Source organism: Rhynchophorus ferrugineus, unplaced genomic scaffold (assembly GCF_030347505.1).
Source record: "Rhynchophorus ferrugineus isolate W39M unplaced genomic scaffold, kcgeb_rfMv2 rfM7, whole genome shotgun sequence".
NCBI lineage: Eukaryota > Metazoa > Arthropoda > Insecta > Coleoptera > Curculionidae > Rhynchophorus > Rhynchophorus ferrugineus.
In genome coordinates this window covers 25,338,764-25,360,582 of record NW_027472586.1, presented here as the reverse complement: position 1 = coordinate 25,360,582, position 21,819 = coordinate 25,338,764, and the positions used below count along the sequence as shown (strand labels likewise).

The 21,819-nt window shown below is 33.0% G+C and overlaps 1 protein-coding gene across 4 annotated transcripts in view; it reads left to right on the top strand.

Moving 5' to 3' along the window:
- The window catches only part of sprt (PDZ domain-containing protein sprite), a 178,643-nt gene that overhangs the window by 87,331 nt on the left and 69,493 nt on the right, over positions 1-21,819 (top strand). For all 4 annotated transcript variants that reach the window (XM_076409730.1, XM_076409728.1, XM_076409731.1 and 1 more), the window contains exon 2: positions 21,070-21,291. In XM_076409730.1, coding sequence (XP_076265845.1) covers positions 21,133-21,291 — 159 coding nt within the window. In that variant the 5' untranslated portion in view covers positions 21,070-21,132. The remainder of the gene's footprint in view (positions 1-21,069; positions 21,292-21,819) is intronic.

Here is a 21,819-nt window from a genome sequence, read left to right as displayed (position 1 = left end):
CTATGTCCGGTAATTTATATTCAATATTAGTTTCGTTTGGTTTGAAAATTTTTCCTAGATATTCAGAAAACGTTTCTACTTTTTGGTGATTGTCACGTGCCCAATTCTCACATAGGTATATTATAGGTGGACTGTGTAGTCATGAGCGATTTAGATATTTTGTGGCTTTCCAGAGTGAATAATCAGTTTCTTTATCATCTGTTAAATTTCTCAGGTAGTCATTTTTGATTTTCTTTTTAATTTCCAGTATTTCCCTTTTCAGTCTTTGGGAAAAGGGTCACATGACAATAATTCTCTACTTAATGTATTTTCATGAAGTTTGAATTATAACTGCCAGCAATTGTTATTTGTTCACATGCCTCAAAAGGTGGCTTCTGAAAAATAGGTTTGACATAAATAAAGAAACCTTATAGTAAATTAATACCTATATGTAAAACAAATATAAACGCTTTCGGTAATACAGAAAATGTATTGAAGTTTATATGAAAATATAACCAATATTTTATATATCAAATTGGAGTAGAAATTATAGCAATCCGCTAAAATATATTTGCCTTCAATACATCTTAATTTTAAGAAAATAAAATTGTACGACCAGAAATTAGTTAAAATTCTCCAAACGACTATCGGTGATACATAGTGTCACATAAAGTATACATTTTTATATCAGTTCGTTTCTATGTTAGATTTTAATGAATTATTTATGAGGGTCGTTCTTATTTATGGAGCTCTACCAGTATCCATTAAAAAATTATGAAACTTGTGAATATTAATCGTAAAGCTTGTACTAACGAGTGTAATGAATGACAACGTGCAATTTCATCAATTGTCAGTCGATAATTTCGCAGTTCCAGGAGTTTATATTAACAGTAATATGTTGTGGCTGTGGGACAAATTATTTAGATTTTTCATGTCAGCTTTTCGTCAGGTAGTTTTGCAAACAAATGTAAAACAAATATTTAAACAAAACTTTCCAGCAAATTTCTCTCCAATTTTGTCATTAAAATCTATAGCGTTAGTCTAGCGTTATTGTTGACGGAATAATAGGTCAATTGAAAAGTCCCCGGCCTATCATTGTAAAACATATTTTTTCTTTGCAAAATTAGTTTTTTTTATTCAACATAACTCCCTCCAAGGGTGATACACTGATTATAGCGACTCTTTAACTTTTCGATACCATTTTTGTATTACGATTTGTCCTTTGCCAATTCATGAGAATTTTTATCATCGTTTTCACTGACTTGTGACACCGTGCATTGTCTTGGTGAAGCAGAATTTTCTTTTTCTTCAAATGCGACCGTCTTTCGGCGATTTCGTCCTTCACATGGTCCAATAACGCTACGTAATATTCGCTGTTAATGATCCTTCCTTTTTCAAGGTAGTCAATGAAAATTTTTTCATACACATCCCAAAATACATACACCATAACCTTGCCAGCCGAGCATCTTCCCACGCTTTGTAGTGGGTTCATCGTGTGCAGTCCACTCAGATGACTATCGATTGGATTTCGGAATGAAATGATGGAGTTTCATGATGATGATGTTTCATCCGTTGTGACATATCGACGCAAAAACTCGGGTTAATTACGCCTGATTATCTTCAAACACTGTTCCGAATTATCAACTCGTCGTTGTTTTTGGTCAAAAGTGAGCTCGCGCAGCACCCACTTTGTACAGAGCTTTCTCATACACAAATAATCGTGAACGATATGATGTACATGTTCAGTTGATATCTTTAGAGTGTCCGCTATTTCGTTCAATTTCAATTTACGGTCATCCTAAATCATTTTGTAGATTTTTTTATTGTTTTCGTCGGTAATAATCTCTTTTGGGCAACCTCAGTGTCCGGAAACTCGGCGTTGTATTTTTTCTCTTCAAAAAGCAATATTTGATCAACACGTGAAATTCCTGTTTATAAATTTTTTTCACAATAACAAAAGTTGCCTCACCCAAAATGCCATAATTCACAAACTAATGATCCGACAGCTGTCAAATTTATACACGCATCTTTTGAGGGTTAGGGCTAACAAAAAAACATATAGATTTATTTCTAGTAGCACCATCTATGTGTCAGGCCAGAGACTTTTCAATTAATCTATTACAACACCTTCCCCATTTGTCAATTTTTGCCATTTTTCTAATGGTTTGGTTAATCCTTTTTCTTCATTTTTGTTTTTTATTTTACTATATATAATGAAGTCGTGTTTGTTCGAACCTATAACTCGAGAACGGCTGGATTAATTTTCATAGTCGAGAACGGCTGGATTAATTTTCATAGTTTTTGATTTGTTGGATTTATCTCCATCCCTAATAACAGAATAAATATTGAAAACATAGGAAAATTGAGGAAATAAAATATTTTTAACAAAAACATTGAACCGACTTCAAAAATAAATAAGGAATTCACTAAAAAGTAAACAATAATCAAACTTAGATATTTAACACAAAAAAAACGTATTAAAATATGACGTGTATATATAATAGTTTTAATAATTAAATTATTACACCTACCTATATACTACACGTATTTTACATTCTACTATATACACACAATTTAGCTTAATTCTTACCTAAATCTATTTATCTATTTACAATATTATTTTAACTACTAACAACTGATCAGTTTGAAGTCAGTGCTGAGCAGTAAATTTGTTTTGTTTTGTTCGTAATTTAATTTTGTGTATATGTCACAAAATTATATTATTATTTTTCTATTTTTAGGCTCGGCACCGACTTCAAACTGATCAGTTGGTAGTAGTTAAAATAATATTGCAAATAGGTAAATAGATTTAGATAGGGATTAAGCTAAATTGTGTATGTATATTAGAATTTAAAATACGTGTAGTAGATAGGTTAAGTAAGGTTTTTGTTTATTTTTATTTAGTTATTAGAATTATTATTATATACAAATTGTATTTTTGTGTTAAAAATCTAAGTCTGATTATTTTTGACTTTTTAGTGAGCTCCTTATTTATTTTTTGAAGTTGGTTCAATTTTTTTGTTAAAAATATTTTTTCTCTTTTTGTGTTAGATATTTACTCAATAAATTACGCAGTTGTTTTATTAAGTATTACAATGGATAGCCCAAATCAAAGTACATCCCTTATGAGGTAAAATAGAAATAAAGAAACAATGATTGAAAATAAGGAATGTTTCAGGCCCTGGGGTTCGCTACTTAGTCTAGGTGATTTGACAAATATTCCATTAAACTAGAATAAAAAAATGTTGCTGCCCTGTTGGGAATCGAATCCACGACCTCCGCGTGTTATCTTAACGTTCTCATCACTACACCAAAAATAGTTGCTTGGAGTGTTTCTACGACGCATTGTGGTGACGTCAGGCCTCTTTTTCTTATCGCGAACTTAACACTAATACTAACATTATATAACTAATTAATATTATATATATATATTATAAATAATTAATATTATAATAATTATAATATAACTAATTAACTAATGAAAATGTATGAATGTTTGATTATTGAATGAATGATTGTTGATTGAATCTAAAACGCTTGGACGTCGAAAGATGAATGAATTTGCCGTCTATTTTTCTGCGTGCCTTTGATCGTTTTTGGTCAATCTTATTCTGTGGCCAGTTCGCGATAAAAAGAAGAGGCCTGACGTCACCATAGCCTCATATGGTATGGTTAGTGCTTAGAAACAAACTGACTGACTTTTACACTGAACTACTTCCGATTTTTCGTCACATCAGTTCAGCAATAACATTATACACCAATATCTGATTATTTTGGATAAAAATATGTGAAAACATTGTAGGTATCTTTGAAATTTGAGGTTATTTCCTCGACTTCCCACCTTCCCCCATCAGAGTTTTACTTGGTTCCTATGGGACCACTATTGGAACCATTTGGTATCGAATAAAAAAATAATTTTGAAAATCGGTCTATAGTTGACGGAGAAATCGGCGAACATACATTAAGAAAAAAATTTGCAGCCGAACATAAAAGTCGGTAAAAGTAATAAGTCGGTTAAAAATAACATGAACGAAAAAATATTGTCCCATAATGAATCTCGTGTCAAAATGTTAACTGTCAAATCGATTGGTGTCACTTTTACGGCGCGAAAGTTGACTGTAATTTATTTTGAAATATGTTTTGTGTGAGTATTATTATCAATTATTATGAATAATGTCGCGACCAAGAAGATCTAATCTTTCCTAACGGAACCGTAATTCGAGGAGGCTACGGAACATTGCGAATCACTTAACTGAAGAAGAACGACAAATTGCATACACTCTGCAATAGCAAAAAAATGAAATAGCCTCAAAAATCATCATCTTGGACGAATGCACAAATGCACATTGGAAGTTCTTGATCGGACCTTGAAAGATCTGCGCAGTGACTCGAGAATTTTTGATGGCGCAATGATTTTACTATCTGGCGAAACGCTGCCATTCAAAGAACGACTGCTCTGGACGAAATAAACGCTTGCCTCAAATCATTAAATCTGTGGCGATATGTGAAGAAGCTTCACCTGACAGCAGACATGAGAGTTGCAGTGTTGAACGACCCATATGCTGAAGATTTCTCCAAGCAATTGAAGACTATCGGAAATGCCCGTGTTCCTATCGACGAATCGAGCGGATTTCATTTCGTCAGATTTTTTGCAATTTTGTCCCATCCATAGAAGAGCTTATCAGCAAAATATTTTCGAACATGATTGCTAACCACACAAATATCAAATGGTTAAGTGAGCGAGCAATTTTGGCGGCTAAGAATAAAGATGAGGATGACTTAAACTTTATAAATCAGAATCAAATCGTTGCTACTCTGTATTCATTCAAATCTATTGACTGTTTAACAAACGAAGACGAAGCCACTAATTACCCAACTGAATTTTAAATTTCTTGGATGTGCCTGGTTTACCACCGCACAATTTAAAAATGTAGGCGGGCCACGGTAGTCATCGGGGTTCGAAATCGAAACCAACCATAGCTATGCAATGGAACGCGCTTGGTGATAAGAACACTAATGGATGAATGAATGAAAACTAATGTTATTTACGCGACGATGCTCAAAGGAAAGTTTAGTTAGTTTAGAGAGTTAGTTCTCTGTCCGATGATTCCGATGGTCCCAATGGATATGCCCCTTATGTTTTGCTTTCGCCATGACGATTTACAAATCGCAAGGCCAATCCTTGCTTGAGGTTTTAACTTTGAAAACTCATGGCTTGTTCACGTGTCGGCAAACCATCCGCTCTATTTGTTCTTGCGCCTAATAAGAAAACAAAAAATGTCCTATATCACAAGGTGCTTCAATTAAGAGATTTAAACCTGTTGATATAGTTGATTTTGTAGTTGAATATAGTTTTGTGTTAATATATTAATAAAGTGATGAACTTAATATTTATTTTATATATTGTATTACTTTCATAAAATCATAAATTTAGTTCAGCAAATAAGTAACACGATATTCATTGACCGTTAGGCGGTACGAAGTTCGGCGGGTTGGCTATTATCCAATAATTAATGGTTTGGTCAACATCAAGCATTATGAATGATTTCTTTTCAATACCACTTTGCATCACATTCTCAGGCCATTTTTCGCATATTAATTTCGTAATGTAACTCATCTTTAATCGCAAGTTATCATAGCAGTGATTAAAAATTATAATCTAGATCCAACTATCGATATTATTTTGGTATCCAGTCTTGTAATAAGCGATACCACGAGATAAAATATGTCACCTAACCTCGAATCATTTAAGAATTTCATCAATTTCTTCAACGATAGTCATCGTAGATATTGAAATATCCGAAACGTAAACACCAAATCAATTCTGACGCTGGCATTTACTAAAGCATTCGTCACCATTAACGCCACACAATTTCCAATAACCTGGCGCAGAATTTTTTTTTCATTTAAAGTTGCTTTCTGCAATTCCCATTTTCAAAGAGCAATGACTTTATGCCTGTATTGTTCTGTACATTGTTATCTTTTACTATGCTATATTAAAATATTACTTATTTAGAGCCATCTATTAGGAAAAGTCGAAGATAATTTTTTCCCAATCATATAGCTTGAAATTTCCTAATTATTCTTGTTATAATTTGAACTGAATTTTCATAGTTTTATATTGACTCTATTATGGAAATTTATTCAGATGTATATAGTAAGTATTTGTATCAAATTTTATTAAAAAAATTGATAACAGTATGAATTTCATCCAAGCAAAAGATACCTATTTACCCATAAGATAGTGATCAAGGTAATAGGACAGTCACCGGGTAACGCTGGACATCTTCTAGGATGGTTTAAGTTAGTTAACCAATGCAGATAAACTCAAAATTCAACAAAATTCGTATTATTCATATTCATAGTATTATATTACAATTCATGTTATTTTGATTAGAGCTTGCTTAATTTGTTTAATAGTTACCAATTCGTATCAAAGCTGAAACAGTACAAAAATAGATGAGGCAATAGATATATTTCTTTCAATTGAAATTTCAATTAAGTTGTTAATTTAATGACGTTGAATTTTCATACTTAAGCGTCCTCCTTATATCACAAGCTTTTCCTCATATGAATTTCATTAAAAACCATTATAATATTTGTTCATATGAATTCTTAAAATGATAGCTTTTGCTTTTGCAAGATTGAACATTTTGACCTTTCGATGGCTTTCTATAATTAAGAGCCAGTTTTATTATCATTGGCGATTTTACTTAAGTAATCTTTCGAGATTATCATTAATTACTGGTAATGGTTAGATTTAAAATAATATAATTGGTAGACATTTTTTAGTAATTTTCTAATAATCATTGACTGAACATGTAACAAAATTCCATCATAGAAACAGAACCGATAAATATATTATAGCCTTTAGATTTTATAGCCTTCTACGCTTCGAAACTCCAAACGGAATACGAAACAAAAGAAATGAAAAACAAACCGGTGAAACCAAACACTACTTCCTCATATTGAGTCGTTTTATTATTCGACTTTGGTCTGCCAGCATAGCTGTCGGTTATTTAAGATTGCAAAATACCGTGACTGAGACATTAGAAACACCTTAAAAGTAACTCATTTTGTTGTGACTGTTTTAAGTGAAACTGTTACTATTTAACGTTGTAATTAGGAGCTGTAGTACGGTAATTAGGTATTAGGTAGAGGAATTATTCTTTATAATTTATTTCTTCTTCTTTTGCATCTATTCGTTTATATTGATTTTAAGATTAATTTTTCGCTTGGTTGTTAGGAAGTATAATACAATTATGTCACCATTAAAAAAATCTTCCGTATATTTTACGGAGGGTGGTATATAACCTTGCACTGTTTTAAAAAAAAAACTGTTGTTCAAAATTGAACTATTCCGGAGCAAATCAAATAGTGGCTCTCATTATACCAAAACTTATTGTTATCACTACATAGTATAAAACAAAGTCGCCTTTTCTGTCCCTATATCGCTATGTGCGCTTAAATCTTTAAAACTACGCAACGGATTTTGATGCGGTTTTTTTCAATAGATAGAGTGATTCAAGAGGAAGGTTTTGTATGTATAATACATGCATAATATACTAAGGCTACATTGCTAATTTTAGAGGTTTCTAACGTGATGTCGCAAATTAACCTATTTTTTTATGCTTATTTAGCAATTAGCAAAAACGCTGCCTAACCCTACGAGTTAGATCAAATTAATGTACTACAGTATTGTACACCATAAAAAGGTCTACAAAAAAGTCCGCGATGGTATATGTTTATCTTTTAGGGATAACCCACATTAACCATTTTTATTGTTTACTTTTTACGTGAGAAAATGGCTTATTTACGAAGCTATTTTAAGCAATACGCAATATGTAAATTAAACAAATATTTTCGGAGATATTACAAATTTAAAATTTGCGTTTAAAAATGTGTAATGTAATAAAAATTGTATGAATTTAGATATTCCAAAGATAGCAGGAAATCTTCATAGTAAGTATAGGGGAAGAGGAATTGTTTTACTCCAAATTTAATGCGTGCAGGCCAAGGGCAGTAATGAATGAACCAAAAATACTGGATCGATTTTAATCATGTTTTCATTGAGTGACATAGGCATATATATTTTATGCCCGTGCAAAGTCGGAGCGGGCCGCTATGTTTTTATATACAACGTTCATATTTTTTCTGTAGTGTATTTAATTTAGTATCAGCATTGCACCCGTGCGAAGCCGGGGCGGGTCGCTAGTTTAGTAAATAAATCATTATTCAAGTAGCAGAATTTTGATTTAATGGAAAATTTTAGTAATTTAGGATGACAGGATTACCCTTTACATTGATGTAGAATATGAAAATTGTCTGGATTTTGAAAATTCAGAAATATGAAAAATACCAAAATATTGACTCTTTTTATGCTATATCTATTCTATCTTGTTCCATCAATAAATTAATTCCATGGTTTCTTGTCTTTTCAATCTTTGTCCAGTTTTCTTGCTTCGCTCCAGGCTTTTCCGCTCCTTTGAAGCATTCTCACCAGGTGCCCTCAGATCGCCCTCTGATTTTTCTCCTCTGTGTTCTTGCTTCTCGTATTAGCTTAGTTTGTTTTGCCTCCATATGCTGTAAATATCCACACCACTATATACTTTTCCACTTTCCATTTCCATTTCAATTTTCTTTTCCATTTCTATGGCTTGTTTCTTGTTTTCTTGTGCTTGTTTTTACTATTACCTATTTTTCTTACTATTACAAGCCTAAGTACCTTTATCTATGTTAAAGTATTATATATGCTAATATCCATTAGATATGGGACTTCATTTCATATGATTCATACATCATTACTAAATACTTTCTTTTAATATGCATGTACAAACTTTCTTTCAATGTAAATATATTTTAGAGAATGTTATAGTAATTATAAGCGAATATATATATGCAAATTTCTTTGGCATAAAATGCAATAAATCTCATTCGTAAACAATCGGAAATAGTTTGAATGCTATTTATGATAGTTGTATCATTATAGTTAATTACATATACATGCACATATTACATTTTTTGAATAAAAAAAAAATAATTATATTAACCTAAGTGATAATTAGCAAAATAACTATACTTATACAAAATACGACGACTTGGAGAATATTAGAACATTTTTACTGTGATGTAGATGTCCCTATTATAGATATTACGAGTAACATTATATCTTGCTTCACTATTGTTTGTTTACTTTCTGCTATTACTTAAGGGTAATAATCCTTACTCTATTTAGTTATTACAACGATTATTATGTATATATTTTATTTAAAAAAAATGTGTTAAAAATCTAGTTTGATTATTTTTTAATTTTTAGTGACTTCCTTATTTATTTTTGGTTATCGGTGCAATTTTTTTGTTAAAAGTAGTTATATGGACTGGACCTACGGTTTAACGTGGGCTCCGAACTACGGTCCTCGGCATTAAGCATACCAACTGGCGAATGACCACCTTAGAAATCATACCAGAAGATATCCGGTATTACCCAGCCTGGTTACTAGCGTGACTGGGATTATTTTTCTTGTCGGATTTTGAACTTTTGTCTAAGGATAATCACAAATATTCAACAATCGCAAACATAAATTTACGACCATGCCCTAGCAGGATTCGAACCCGCGACTATCGCAAAATTAGGAGGACCGTCCTGTCACCTTTACCACTGCGCCAACCACGCCGGCATTTTTAAAATTAAATATCTGAAAGATAAAACACTTTTTTTAATATTATTTCACTGTGTTTGCATATGAGGTAAATATAAAACATTCATAATATTATATATGAGCCGCGTAATAATCAAATCGTTTTACAGTTTTGTATTAAATTAATGCAAATAAAACGATACTCTAACAATCTCTGTGAGAGTGATTTAAAATTAAAACTGTTTAAGGTAATTATAAAAAGCCAATATATTATCTTGATGTAATAAAAGTTAAGACTTGGTTTTTGTTTATATTTGAGTCCCGTATATGTAGGTCACTGAATCTGAAATTTCATTTAACTTTTCCTATTATACTTTTATCAGATGTATATTTAAATAGTCTGTTATATATAGTTGAGTGTTTAAAGAACGGAAATGAAAATCCGGTTTTGTAGTTTCATTATAATTTCCGTGATCTTTAGTATACATTGTTCTAATGGCATCCAACGGAATTTCCATAGAACATTTTTTTGGGTTATGAAACGGGCCAAAGATTGAGAGAGGAAATGTCGAAATGAGTCCTAAATATGTTGAATATACTGGATTTTGGAAATATTATTGCTGTAATTGACAATTTTTAGCGATTATTTTTGAGATGTGTGAACTGGTCCGTTATTTTTGTAGAATCTATTTCTCTTCAGTATGCCGGATATTTTTTATGGCTGCACGCATCCATTTGTTACCCAGAAAGACATATAATAATTATGTAAGATTATTGTTTTATGAGTTTCAGGCTAATTCAAATGAAAAGATTTTGCTTTCCAAAAAGTTACTTTTCCATAACTTTCTTGTCCGATTTTTGAAAACGAGTTCGCTTTAGATTCAAATTACTACACTTTTGGTGTTTGGTTTTTGTGCAGGATGCTGATAAATCCAAGTCTCATGCTTAATATCGAAGAGATACACAAAATCCCTTTTATTTTTTTCTGAAATAGTTGGTAAAAAAAGGTTTTCTTCTGTGTTTTTGTAAAATTCTTCAAGGTATGATTACTTATAGTCAAACCAGCCCATGTAAAATCATTATTTTATTTTTAAGGACAAATAATGTAATGCATTTACTTTTTACTATGAGTTTCCATTATTTTTAACTCTTTTTATACAGAATTTAAGCAATATACGATACTTAACTGTAACTTTTAAGCTTAGTATGAAAAGTTCTCCTACAGGTGTCATATTCACCAGACTGTCCCCTTTTGATAACATATTTATCGGGATAATTTAGTGTTAGGTATTTAAAGTTTCAATATTCCACTGTTAGTAATTTTGGTTGCAAGAAATATTTCATTTTGTGATATAATATATATATATATATATATATAGATATAGATATATATATATATATATATATATATATATATATATATATATATATATGATATATATATATATATATATATATATATATATATATATATATATATATATATATATATATATATATATATATATATATATATACATAAAACCACAGAATCATCAATCAAAAGTGTATATGTGAGATAATAAAATATTTATATAACAAATGTTCCACATTAATATCAAATTAGATACAATTTAAGATACAGTATTCTAGTTTCGGTAAAAGGCAAGTTTGTAATTTGAATGAGTAATGTTAAGTAGCACTCTACTAGGTACATATTCACGTGATTATATCTCTACAATCTACAGCAATGGCTTTTGCAGTTAGATTACTTTTGGATCAACTTACACATTAGCCAGATCATTATAGTATTGTATGGCACTTATAATTTTGTTGGTGAAACTATACGAAAATTCTTACGATAAACACCAAAAAATATTTCAGATCAATTTTACTTTATTTTAATACGGTTCTTCTGGATACGTTTCTGGAAAAAACTACGAATATTTTCTGCAATCGAACTGTAGTTCAATTGCAGTTTGCTAATTTGTTTTATATTAGTCTTTATTAGTTAAATATTAAAGTCTTCTTTTTGCCAACTAAGGTGTTATAATACATTATATAGGGATTATAATTATCATTTCAATATGTGCCTACATCAAAGACATGTCATATCTAATGAAACTGGAGAGATTTGGGAAAGAATATTCGAAGTCCTGCGACACCAACAGAAGAGTACTGTTTGTGAATTATAGACTCTCTCAGAGCGCTCAGAGGCTGTGGGTTAATGAAAGAACGTAATATAATTGAAAATATATTGTTATTCAAGTTTAAATCTATACACACCACACATTAAATCCTATGCAAAACATCATTAATAACAGGCATCCTGTCCACAATCACTACAAAAAAAAATCGAAAGTAAGCTTTTTCATATAATAATGAATTCATTCCAAAGCGTTCAGTCATTCACCCCACAGAACGACGCATACCTTCATTAATATTACCTTTAACGAAACTGAAAATTAGTCCGGATCTTTCATATGACCCAACCGCAAGGAAGAGCGACAAAAAAAAACACGAGCAACAAAGAAACAATGCAACATCTGCCTCTGGTCACGGCCTACTGGGTAAGAACGGCCGTTAGCCATGCGTCCGTCCGGCAGACGGAAAGCGGGTGACAGTGGAGTCAGTTATAGGCTCTCATAAATCATGAACATTTTTGGGAGCGAGGAAAATGGCTAGGGAGATGAGTCCTTAGGGCAAGCGCAGACAGTTTATCTGTGCATGTCGGGGGTCATTGGTGATGAGGTATTATTCGCTTTTACGGCTCGATACATCAAAGTCAACGGTGATGGAAGGTGCGCATTGTGGTTTCTTGTCACTGGGATTGTTTTCGTGATATGCAATTGAAATCTCTCTTGGTGGGGATGTGTTAAATTATTCCTTTTTGGATTTCTATTAATATTCTCATAACATTATTTTCGAACATATATTTAGGTTCTTTGTTATCTAAAGCATTTGCAAGAGGAATTGTGTGTATATTTAAAACTCTATTCGTATATAGGAACTAAACAATCATAATTAAAATAATAATTAAAACTAGTGATCGCCCTGTGGTTGAAATTCGACCACAGTTCATTAAGTTAATTATTTCCCTCATAACAGAGTAGAGCGAATAGTTTAAAAATGTTTCTAAAACTTGTTTTCACAGTGTTTGAAATTTATTTTATATATAATATTAATTAAAATAATAAATCTCCGTACATAATATATTAAAATAACTATATCAAGAACTAACACTAACTGACCTTTTCCAAAACTAAGTTAATTAAATCTAATTGCCATTCAGTTTCGGTAATCAACAGTATTGATAAGTTTAAATTATTATACTACTGACCTATATCTAACAAATGTATCATAACTAAGATTATTTTCAGAATTGTAATAAGATCATTAAATATATGTATAAAAAATTTTCTTTACTTTTTATGTTATTTTTATTATAAATATGGTATAATAAGTAACAGAGAATATTTGAATAAAACAATTTTGAAATTGATATTTGACTTTAGCATATATGTTAAAACAATAACTAATCTAATTATGGAGTTTATTTTTTACAAATTGGAAATGTATATTAAGGCAATATATTTAGAATCATTAAATGGCTTGTAGAGTATTTAAAACTTAGATCTATAAATTAAATAACAAAATAAAATTGACCCATGGTTTCAAAGAATAAAATGTCATATAGTGACATATATTATTGCATTAATGTTTGAACAAATTTATTGTTAATAATTCATAATTTCTTATATTTGGCCTATATGTTCTATCTATTCAAATTGTGTAGTTAATTTCATTTTAACTACTGCATATTTCCATTACTTCATATTGATCACCTAAAATATACATTGTAAAAACAATAAATACACCGGCTTGATCAAATGCATAATTTATTTAATTAAATTTTTAAATCAAATCATTATTGGCTCCACTCTTCGATCTCACCCTGGCAGATAGCTCATCTTTAGTTTGTTTTCTATGACTTTCATTTATCTATTTGTTTCTATTTTGTCTTATGTCCCACTTGGGAACTAACTAATAAATCAAATTCACCAATAAATGAGAAATTAAATTTGAACTGTTAATACTTTATGCAATATTTATTTTAACTCTTGATGCATAAACTAACGTATTTATTACCTGCAATTTTCGGTTAGTGCTCTGTTAAGAAATTAACTTACTAATGAAATTAATCCTAGGTCAGTATCACCACAATTTTCAGCAACATCTTACCAACATTTAGAATTTCCTCTAAAATAATATGCTATGTCTCCAGAATCATATGAATTAATAACAATCCTTAAGGAAGAACAATTTTTCTTTTTTTCTTTCTCTTCACCAGACATCAACTTAAATCGAAAGCTGATTTTGCAAATCCAAATATCTTATAATTAAAGGAAACAGACGATTCTTGATATTCTCGAATTTTGTGAATCCATGTTGGGATGTAATTTTCACACATGTCAGGTTCTTCTTTCACAGCTGTATAGACCTTCCGATAAATCAGGCACAATAATTTGTTTTTTTTGCAAAAAATTTAACATATAACTTGACGTGACTATGCTATTCTGAATCGTTGTTTATTTGAACTTGCCATAACTCTTATAATTCTAACAATACGGGAATAACCGAAAGTAACACAAAATTTTATTACATATTTATATACAAAATAACATTGCTTAAAATTAAATAACTTTTTTAATAATATTTTAACCACCCACTTTCAGTTTTAATATAATTTCAATTGCAGACAACAAGCGCTCACTTAATTTTAATGAATAGTATCCTTTATATTATTTTAAACTTTTAAAAAGCTTTAGTTGTAGCGAGATCGTAATACGTTATTGTCGATAAGCCAAATCGCATGGCTACCCGCTGGATTTGTTTATATAATTTGTGTCACCAATTTTTCTGTTTTCACTGGTTGTTTGATTTAGGCATTTTTCGTTTCGTTGGAATATATTTATTTGTAACGCATTTTACACAAAAATATTAGGCCTAAAATTTCTTCCCCGACATATCCTTTAACCGTACCAAATTTCACTGCCCCGGATTTCTTCAAAAAGGGAGACAAAATTTTCGCTAAGCCGATTAATATATATATATATATTAAAAAACTGTAGTTCAATAATATGCAACACTATATGAGGAAGATTGTGATGTTGATGACATTGCTACATTTTGGAATATATTATGTGCAGGAAAAATGCTCTAGAGATATTTTTAATTTATTGTTGAAAAAAAATTGTCACAACCTAATGTAAAAAATAATTCGAAAAAGTATAATATTAAACAATTTTTTAAACTACAAGTAAATGACAAAATATGCAAATCTTACATATTTTGTTATTATAATATCCTATATGTCACATATAAAGACTGATCTAAATTTCACAAGTTTGCCCGAAAATGTGTTCGCAACCCCTCAAAAAACTGCTTTATAGCTGAGAGATTAGTGTTAAAACAACGTATGAATACATTAAAACAATATATCATTACTATTATTTATAAGTGAAAAATAATTCAAAGTCATTCTTACAAGCTGCTGCAGAGCTAGTTAATATTACCAAATTCATCTTGAGGATACAAAATATTTCGTCAAAATATCAGTGTTGTTTAAGGAGAGCAAACTAAGATCTTCTCAGTGAAGCGGCAAAAATTAAACATTATCCAAGTTGAACAGTTTAGAATTCGAGCCCAATTAATGAAGGTGTGGGGCTAGCAAGCGAAGTAAAGTAATTTTCTGGGATTTGACCAGGACCCCTGACAAGTGCGGCACCAGCTTCTAATCTCCAAGGCATTAAAGTTAGGTTATTTCGTGACTTGACTTGAAAAAATATTTGTTGATCAATATGACTAATTCTGGTTCAATTAGGAGACTCATCCAGTTTCCCAAGACTTACCATTTGAAACCACGGTGCTACACGACCGATATCCTCAAAGTCGAAACGGTAAAAATTGCATTTTACACCTACAATGAGGCTTTCTTTTTTAGGGTAAATGATGTGGCTCGGTGAATGGAGGTAAAACGAAATGAAATAGTGGTGTTTACATTATGTGACCGTTATTTATTGGCAATATAAAAAAAATGTGAAAAATACAAATGATAAAACGGATGGCAGCGGTGTTACCTGGAGACGAGGCTTGGGCAGTCGATGGTGGCACGTCTAAATCAAACGAGGGTTGAGCACTGAATGAATCGCAATACCCTTCAATAACATCCCAGATAAACGTCTCGGGTTTGCCGCCAGCTATTCGTTCTCGGGTTCTGGTTGGCGCTGCTGGCACCCCGTCCGGGTTCAACATCTGGGATTATATTTCTGGGTATTTTGTAGACTTTTATTCCACGATGTAAAATTCGACATGCCTCAAGGTCGCTACACTTTCTACGATCTTGATTGCTCAATTACATATGTCTCAGACTTCAAAAACAGTTAACTATATGTCGTAATAAATTAACTTTTCGAAGCTGAGAATTATTTCACCAAAAAACACAAGCGATAATTTTCTCCCTCGCCTTACTGAAACCAATATACTGGTTGAAAATCTTCCATTGCTCCTATCGGACTCCATTTCCATCGACTGTCCACTCCAATCTAATCTAGCATTTCGAAAGATTATGGAATATTGAAAGCATGGCATATTAAAATCCTAGTATACTAAGTATGTTCTCTATGGTTTGCAAGTATGATCTTGTTTTTCAAAATAAAATGTTGAGAATGTTGCTAAATGCTCTATGATATGTCAAAAACAGGCAAATTCTTGGAGAAACACAATTGTCATTAGTCTTTGAACTCAATAACCGTTTAACTCGATCCATTCCTCACTTATTACCACGTTGTCAATTCTTACAATTCATAACAGTGTATCGGTTGGTAATTATGTTAAGTAAGATTTTCTTGGCTCCCTAGTTATCATGTCCATAAATTAATAAAGGCCTTAAAATTACTCTGAAATGTATGAATATAATGATCTACTGGCTACCTTTACAAGGTTTTGTATCGATTTAGACAATGCCAACAAAAGTTCAATAAACAATCAAATTAATTCAACGACAGACCTCAAAGTTATACCATAAGTTTTTCGCTATTAACGTTGCTAATGCGTTACAAAAGACCGTCTGCTGCGCCAGGGACATGTTCCGACTACCGATCTTATAGCTGAACGTTTTCTGGTTCCATTTTGGGCCTGACGAAGAATATATAAGACCATAGCGAACGGCTGAACCATCGATTGCGCTAAACAACTCGGCGAAGAAGTCGGCGGTTAGATTTTTTTCCTCTCGACACCGTAGATGTTTCGCATAGTTCGGAAGAATCACAGTCGCGAAAATGGTGTGTTCTTTGTATGTTTTTAGCTCGTTATGTTGGTGTTAATTTATTGATACTGCTACAGTTTATTTACGACGGCTTCTTTGTTGCTTGAAAAACAAACTGCAAGCTAGAGTAATGCTGTTGATGCATAATTTGGTAACACTTCTATTAGCTTTCACATCCATTAACTTTTTCTCGTAACACTGACCACACACATACAACGACCATGTACTATAGTTCTGTAATTAAAAAATAGCAGGACCAATTTAAATCACCCGACGGTTTCCAAATCGGATTAATTAATCAATATGTGTTAGTAGAGTAATATATGATAAGGACCTTAACTGCTCTGTCTAAAAATATTAAAACCACAGCGTCAGTGGTTGCGTCAAAAATGCGTTTCTCTATTTCTAATTTGAATTTACAATTTCAGCAATAAATTTAGATAAATTTGCTTTAAAAATGTTTTTTTAAAATGATAACTCTGAACAGCTTGGTTTTTTTTTGTTCTGGCCTAAAACTAGGCGGTGGAATGCATGACGCATACCTGGTCGCGGAGACTTGCCCTGGAATGACAAGTTGTAGCGGGTTATGTGGGACTGTCTCCGGGCTTACCACTAAACCAAAACCGCCTCACAGTTGACCCCTGTGGATCCTTACTGCTACTGCATTAAATTTGGGGATATGGCACCCGCTGATCGCGCAGCCGTTATTGGGCACGAGGACCCAACTGGATACTGTCGTATGGAGGCAAAAGTTATGACTGTAGCGACGGATGAGGTTGTTTCAGCCTGGAAAAGCGGGGAAGCTTAGTGGTGATGCGGTGCTAAGCTCCCAGCATGTCGAACAGCTCGCGAACAAGCGCGTTTTCAAAAGAACTTGAGCTGAGTTGTTGTTTGTGGAATGATTGAGATATGAAGTGTTTGATTTCTGGAGTGTCAGTTTCCCTATGAATTTGATTATTTCTGACAAACCATGGAGCCTTTAATATTCTCCTGAGGATGTTATTTTGGAAAACTTGAGGAGTACGGACCGAATTAACATCTTGTAAAAGCATTTGATGGAGATGTGAAGTCTGCTAGAAGGGCAGATCAGAGAAGATGGCAGGTTTGCTATCCCCGAACCTTTCTGGATTGCTTTCTGGATTTGGGAATGCTAACCCGATTGCCGATCGAAGTGGAGACCTAGGTACGTGACGTTATCCAGCCATGGAATTATTGCGGTGTCGATCTTAAGTTGCGAGACGCGCAGTGCGTAACGCTTCTTATGGAAAATAGTGGCCTGGGTTTTCAGCGGGTTGATTTACAACCTCCAGAATTTAAACCACTTGACCGCATAATTGAGCAGCTTCTGTAAACGTTCATGAATTGTAATTTCGAACCTGGCGGCCATGAAGAAAGCAGTGTCGTGAGCGTAAAATGCGACGTCAATCTGCTCTTTTCTCGACAGATCTGAAATAAAGAGGTTAAATAAGGCTGGGGCCAGCGGGGAACCTTGAGTTACGCCAGCAACGATTTGTTTACGACTGGAAAGTGATTCCCTGATCTTAACTTGAGATCTGTCCGAGAGCCTATCTCTGGATGACTTAATGAGAGCTGTTAGTCGTGATCAAACCGTCGTGCCAGATCTTGTGGAAGGCTTTGGTTAGGTCCAGAAGGACTGCTCCAAGCTTTTTACGTTGGTCAAGAGCGTGATGTCTGTGTGGGGCCAGACAGGTAGACTGATGGACGGTTGAGTGGTGAGCGCAAAAGTCGGATTTTTCATCAGGAATGACGTTGTTTTCCTTTGTGAAAGAGTTGAGAGTGTAGAGTATTACCCTCTCGGCAAGCTTCGAAATGGCACTGAGAAGGCTGATGGGCCTGTAGTCAGATGGAGATGATTTTGCTCCTTTCCTGGGAATAACCGCTATATGCGCGTGTTTCCAAGATGCCGGGAAATGTTGCAGCCTAATGATGGACTTAATGATGTTTACCAGTTCCGCGAGCTGCTTATGCGGGGGTTTTTTAACTGTGTAATCGATATTCCGTCGAAACCTGGAGATTTTTTGCTTTGAAGTTTGCCGATCATAGGATGGATCATGGATTGATAGAGTTGGATTCGTTGATGACAGTGTCATTTTATTCAGCTTTAGTGTTCTCTGCGGATGGGAGGCATTTCATCTGAGCTTTGCAGGTCTCTGCAAGGAGGTTGACATTTTCTTGGTCAGTGACTGCGAAATTTCCTGTAACCGCTGACTTCAGGGGGGGATGACATTGTGCGTCTTTCCCACGAGGCATTTGGAGACATGTCAGAAGGAAAGGGGGCCATCCAGTCTTTGGTGCGCGAGAAATGAGTTCCATTTCATTGCTCGCCAAGTCGAGACGGCCGCCCTTACACCCTTGCATGTTCTGCTCACCTTCCTTTAAACAGCTTGGGATTATGCTCTATGACAGTATTTCTGATTGGCATACATTTATGGAAAATTCAATTTGGAATATGTGAAGGGCGATGAAAAACCTGGTCATCATTCAACGTGTCCCGATGAAATTTTGATGCTCAATAATCATCATATCAAGACAAGAAGACATTTTGGGCCTCAAATGTTTATCTTCTCGTTTCGAATCAAAGAAAACCTTTTTTCGATTCATTTTGTTAATATCTATTATTGGTGACTACTTACTATTATTGATTACTACTACTCACTATGTACTTAACAGTTTTAATTATCGTGATGTGGTTCATTATGACCTTCTCCTGTCAGGCCATACTCTCAAATATCAACTTTTTAAATAGAACATTATTTGAACGTTAAAATCAATAAACAATTTTTGTTAAATTTATGGTGCAATAATTTAAATTTTTAATTAATACGTTGCATCTTATCTACTCAGAAACTTTTATCTTTTGTGGAATTATGCCCCTCTATAAGAATGCTGACTCTGTTTTTAGCCGCAAATCTGCAAATAAAAGAAACATTTAATGAAATACCGCAATCTTCCATTTGCTATTGGGCTTCTTCCACATTTATTCCGTGAATTAATTTCTTCTCCGATATCAATTTTTTTATTAATAAGAATTCGAAAATCTTTCGACATTCCATGACTCTGAGATTGCTGATCCAATCGGATGTGAGTGATTTCATTGGAGACTGATTTGTCAATTATTAAATTATTGGGACTGTGAATAGTGATGTTATAGACAAGAACCAATAGTATTCAAAAATAATTGATATATAAAAAGAAATCTTCAATATCTTCAATTGATTTATTTATAAAATAGATCTATAATTAACTGTAGCAGTTTAAAAATATTCAAGAGCAATTTCCGTTAGTTAACTAACATTATATATGACATATCGGGCGACCGATACGGTTCTGTGTATTCAAAGGAGATGACCTATTTTTTAAAAAATATTCTTTAGAGTCTTCTTTTTACCAACTAGTGTCTTTCTAGACTGGACCTACTGTTAAACGTAGGCAGTGAACCGCGGTTCTCGGCATTAAGCCTATCGACTGACGTGTGACCAACTTTGGAGATTAACCCAGAAGACATCTGGTCTTACCCAGCCATCCAGCCATGGTTACTGCCATCGCTAGGACCATGTTCCTTGTCGGATTTTGCACCCTTGCCTAAAGACAATCACAAATGTCAAACAGTCACAAACATAATAATTATGCCCCAGCAGATTTCGAACACGCGGCTATCGCAACAGCAAGAGAACCGTCCTGTGGCCTCTACTACTGAGCCACAGACTATGTACTTATATTACCAATGAAGAAGTGAAGAAAAGTTGACGTTAGATTGACAATTGTTTTACAATTACTAGAAGCTTTCTTTGGTGTAATTAGGTGGAGCTCTACCACATTTATAAATTAATATTATTATATTTTTATTATTATATATAAACTATTACAGTTAGGAAACGTGCCTACCTGCAAGGCAACCAAAGGCTGACTGAAGTTGCTCTAAGCTAACATGATTTGTTAGAATTCGTACAGAAGCTTGCAATTCAAATTATTTAAGTTGCCTCTTATTTCCGTGAAATAAAATAAAATAATAGAAACCTTTTTTGAAGTGAAATACACATGTTTATTGTTTTAAACCCTTTACATTTCATAACTCATATATAGTGAAGGTATCAAGCAATACGAATTAATATTTTTAAAATACAGTTTCAGATTAATTTTGATTCACGACCGTGTCCAGTACCACCCAAACCTCAATAAGATGACGTCATGACGTCAACAGCGCCCTTGAGAAGTCCAACTCGATCTCGTAGTCAAACCAGCAGCAGACACCCCAGACCATCCGTCCATTCGGACTGTCCACCGGAAGCCGACACAGACCCCCCCAGCGAATCCGGCCCTGGCCTAGGTCAACGAAGTGCATCTTTGGTGGGTGAGCTATTAGCGGCGTACTATACTATATATCTATAGTTTATATAAAGTACAAGCTCTCTTCTGTTATTTTTATGTCGATTATTTATGATGAGTCGTGCCTTAGATGTTAATAGAGCGTGTATGTATAACATCTGGTAAAGGTGCAAAATGAACACGATAAAAAATATCAGCGATGAACGATGTGTGTTGTAGAAGATTAATAGTAACAACTTTATAATATTAATTCAGATATTCAATTTAAATCAGATACATTCCTGCTGCTTGTTTGTTGGAAGTGTAGCTTTATTTTAATAATATCACCAATGAATACACCTAAATAATTATGTATTAGAAACTATAACTGTTACCCATGTTTCTTCTGAAAAAAAAATGTATGTGTGTAATGTATTTAGCCAATTTTAGGCATACATAAAGTATATTAAGTGTTTTCTACATCGACGGAGGCGTGTGATAGTCAGAAAGGACTAGATATCTATACCAACCAACAACCACATCCAAGCCTTTAATACTAACTAACCACCA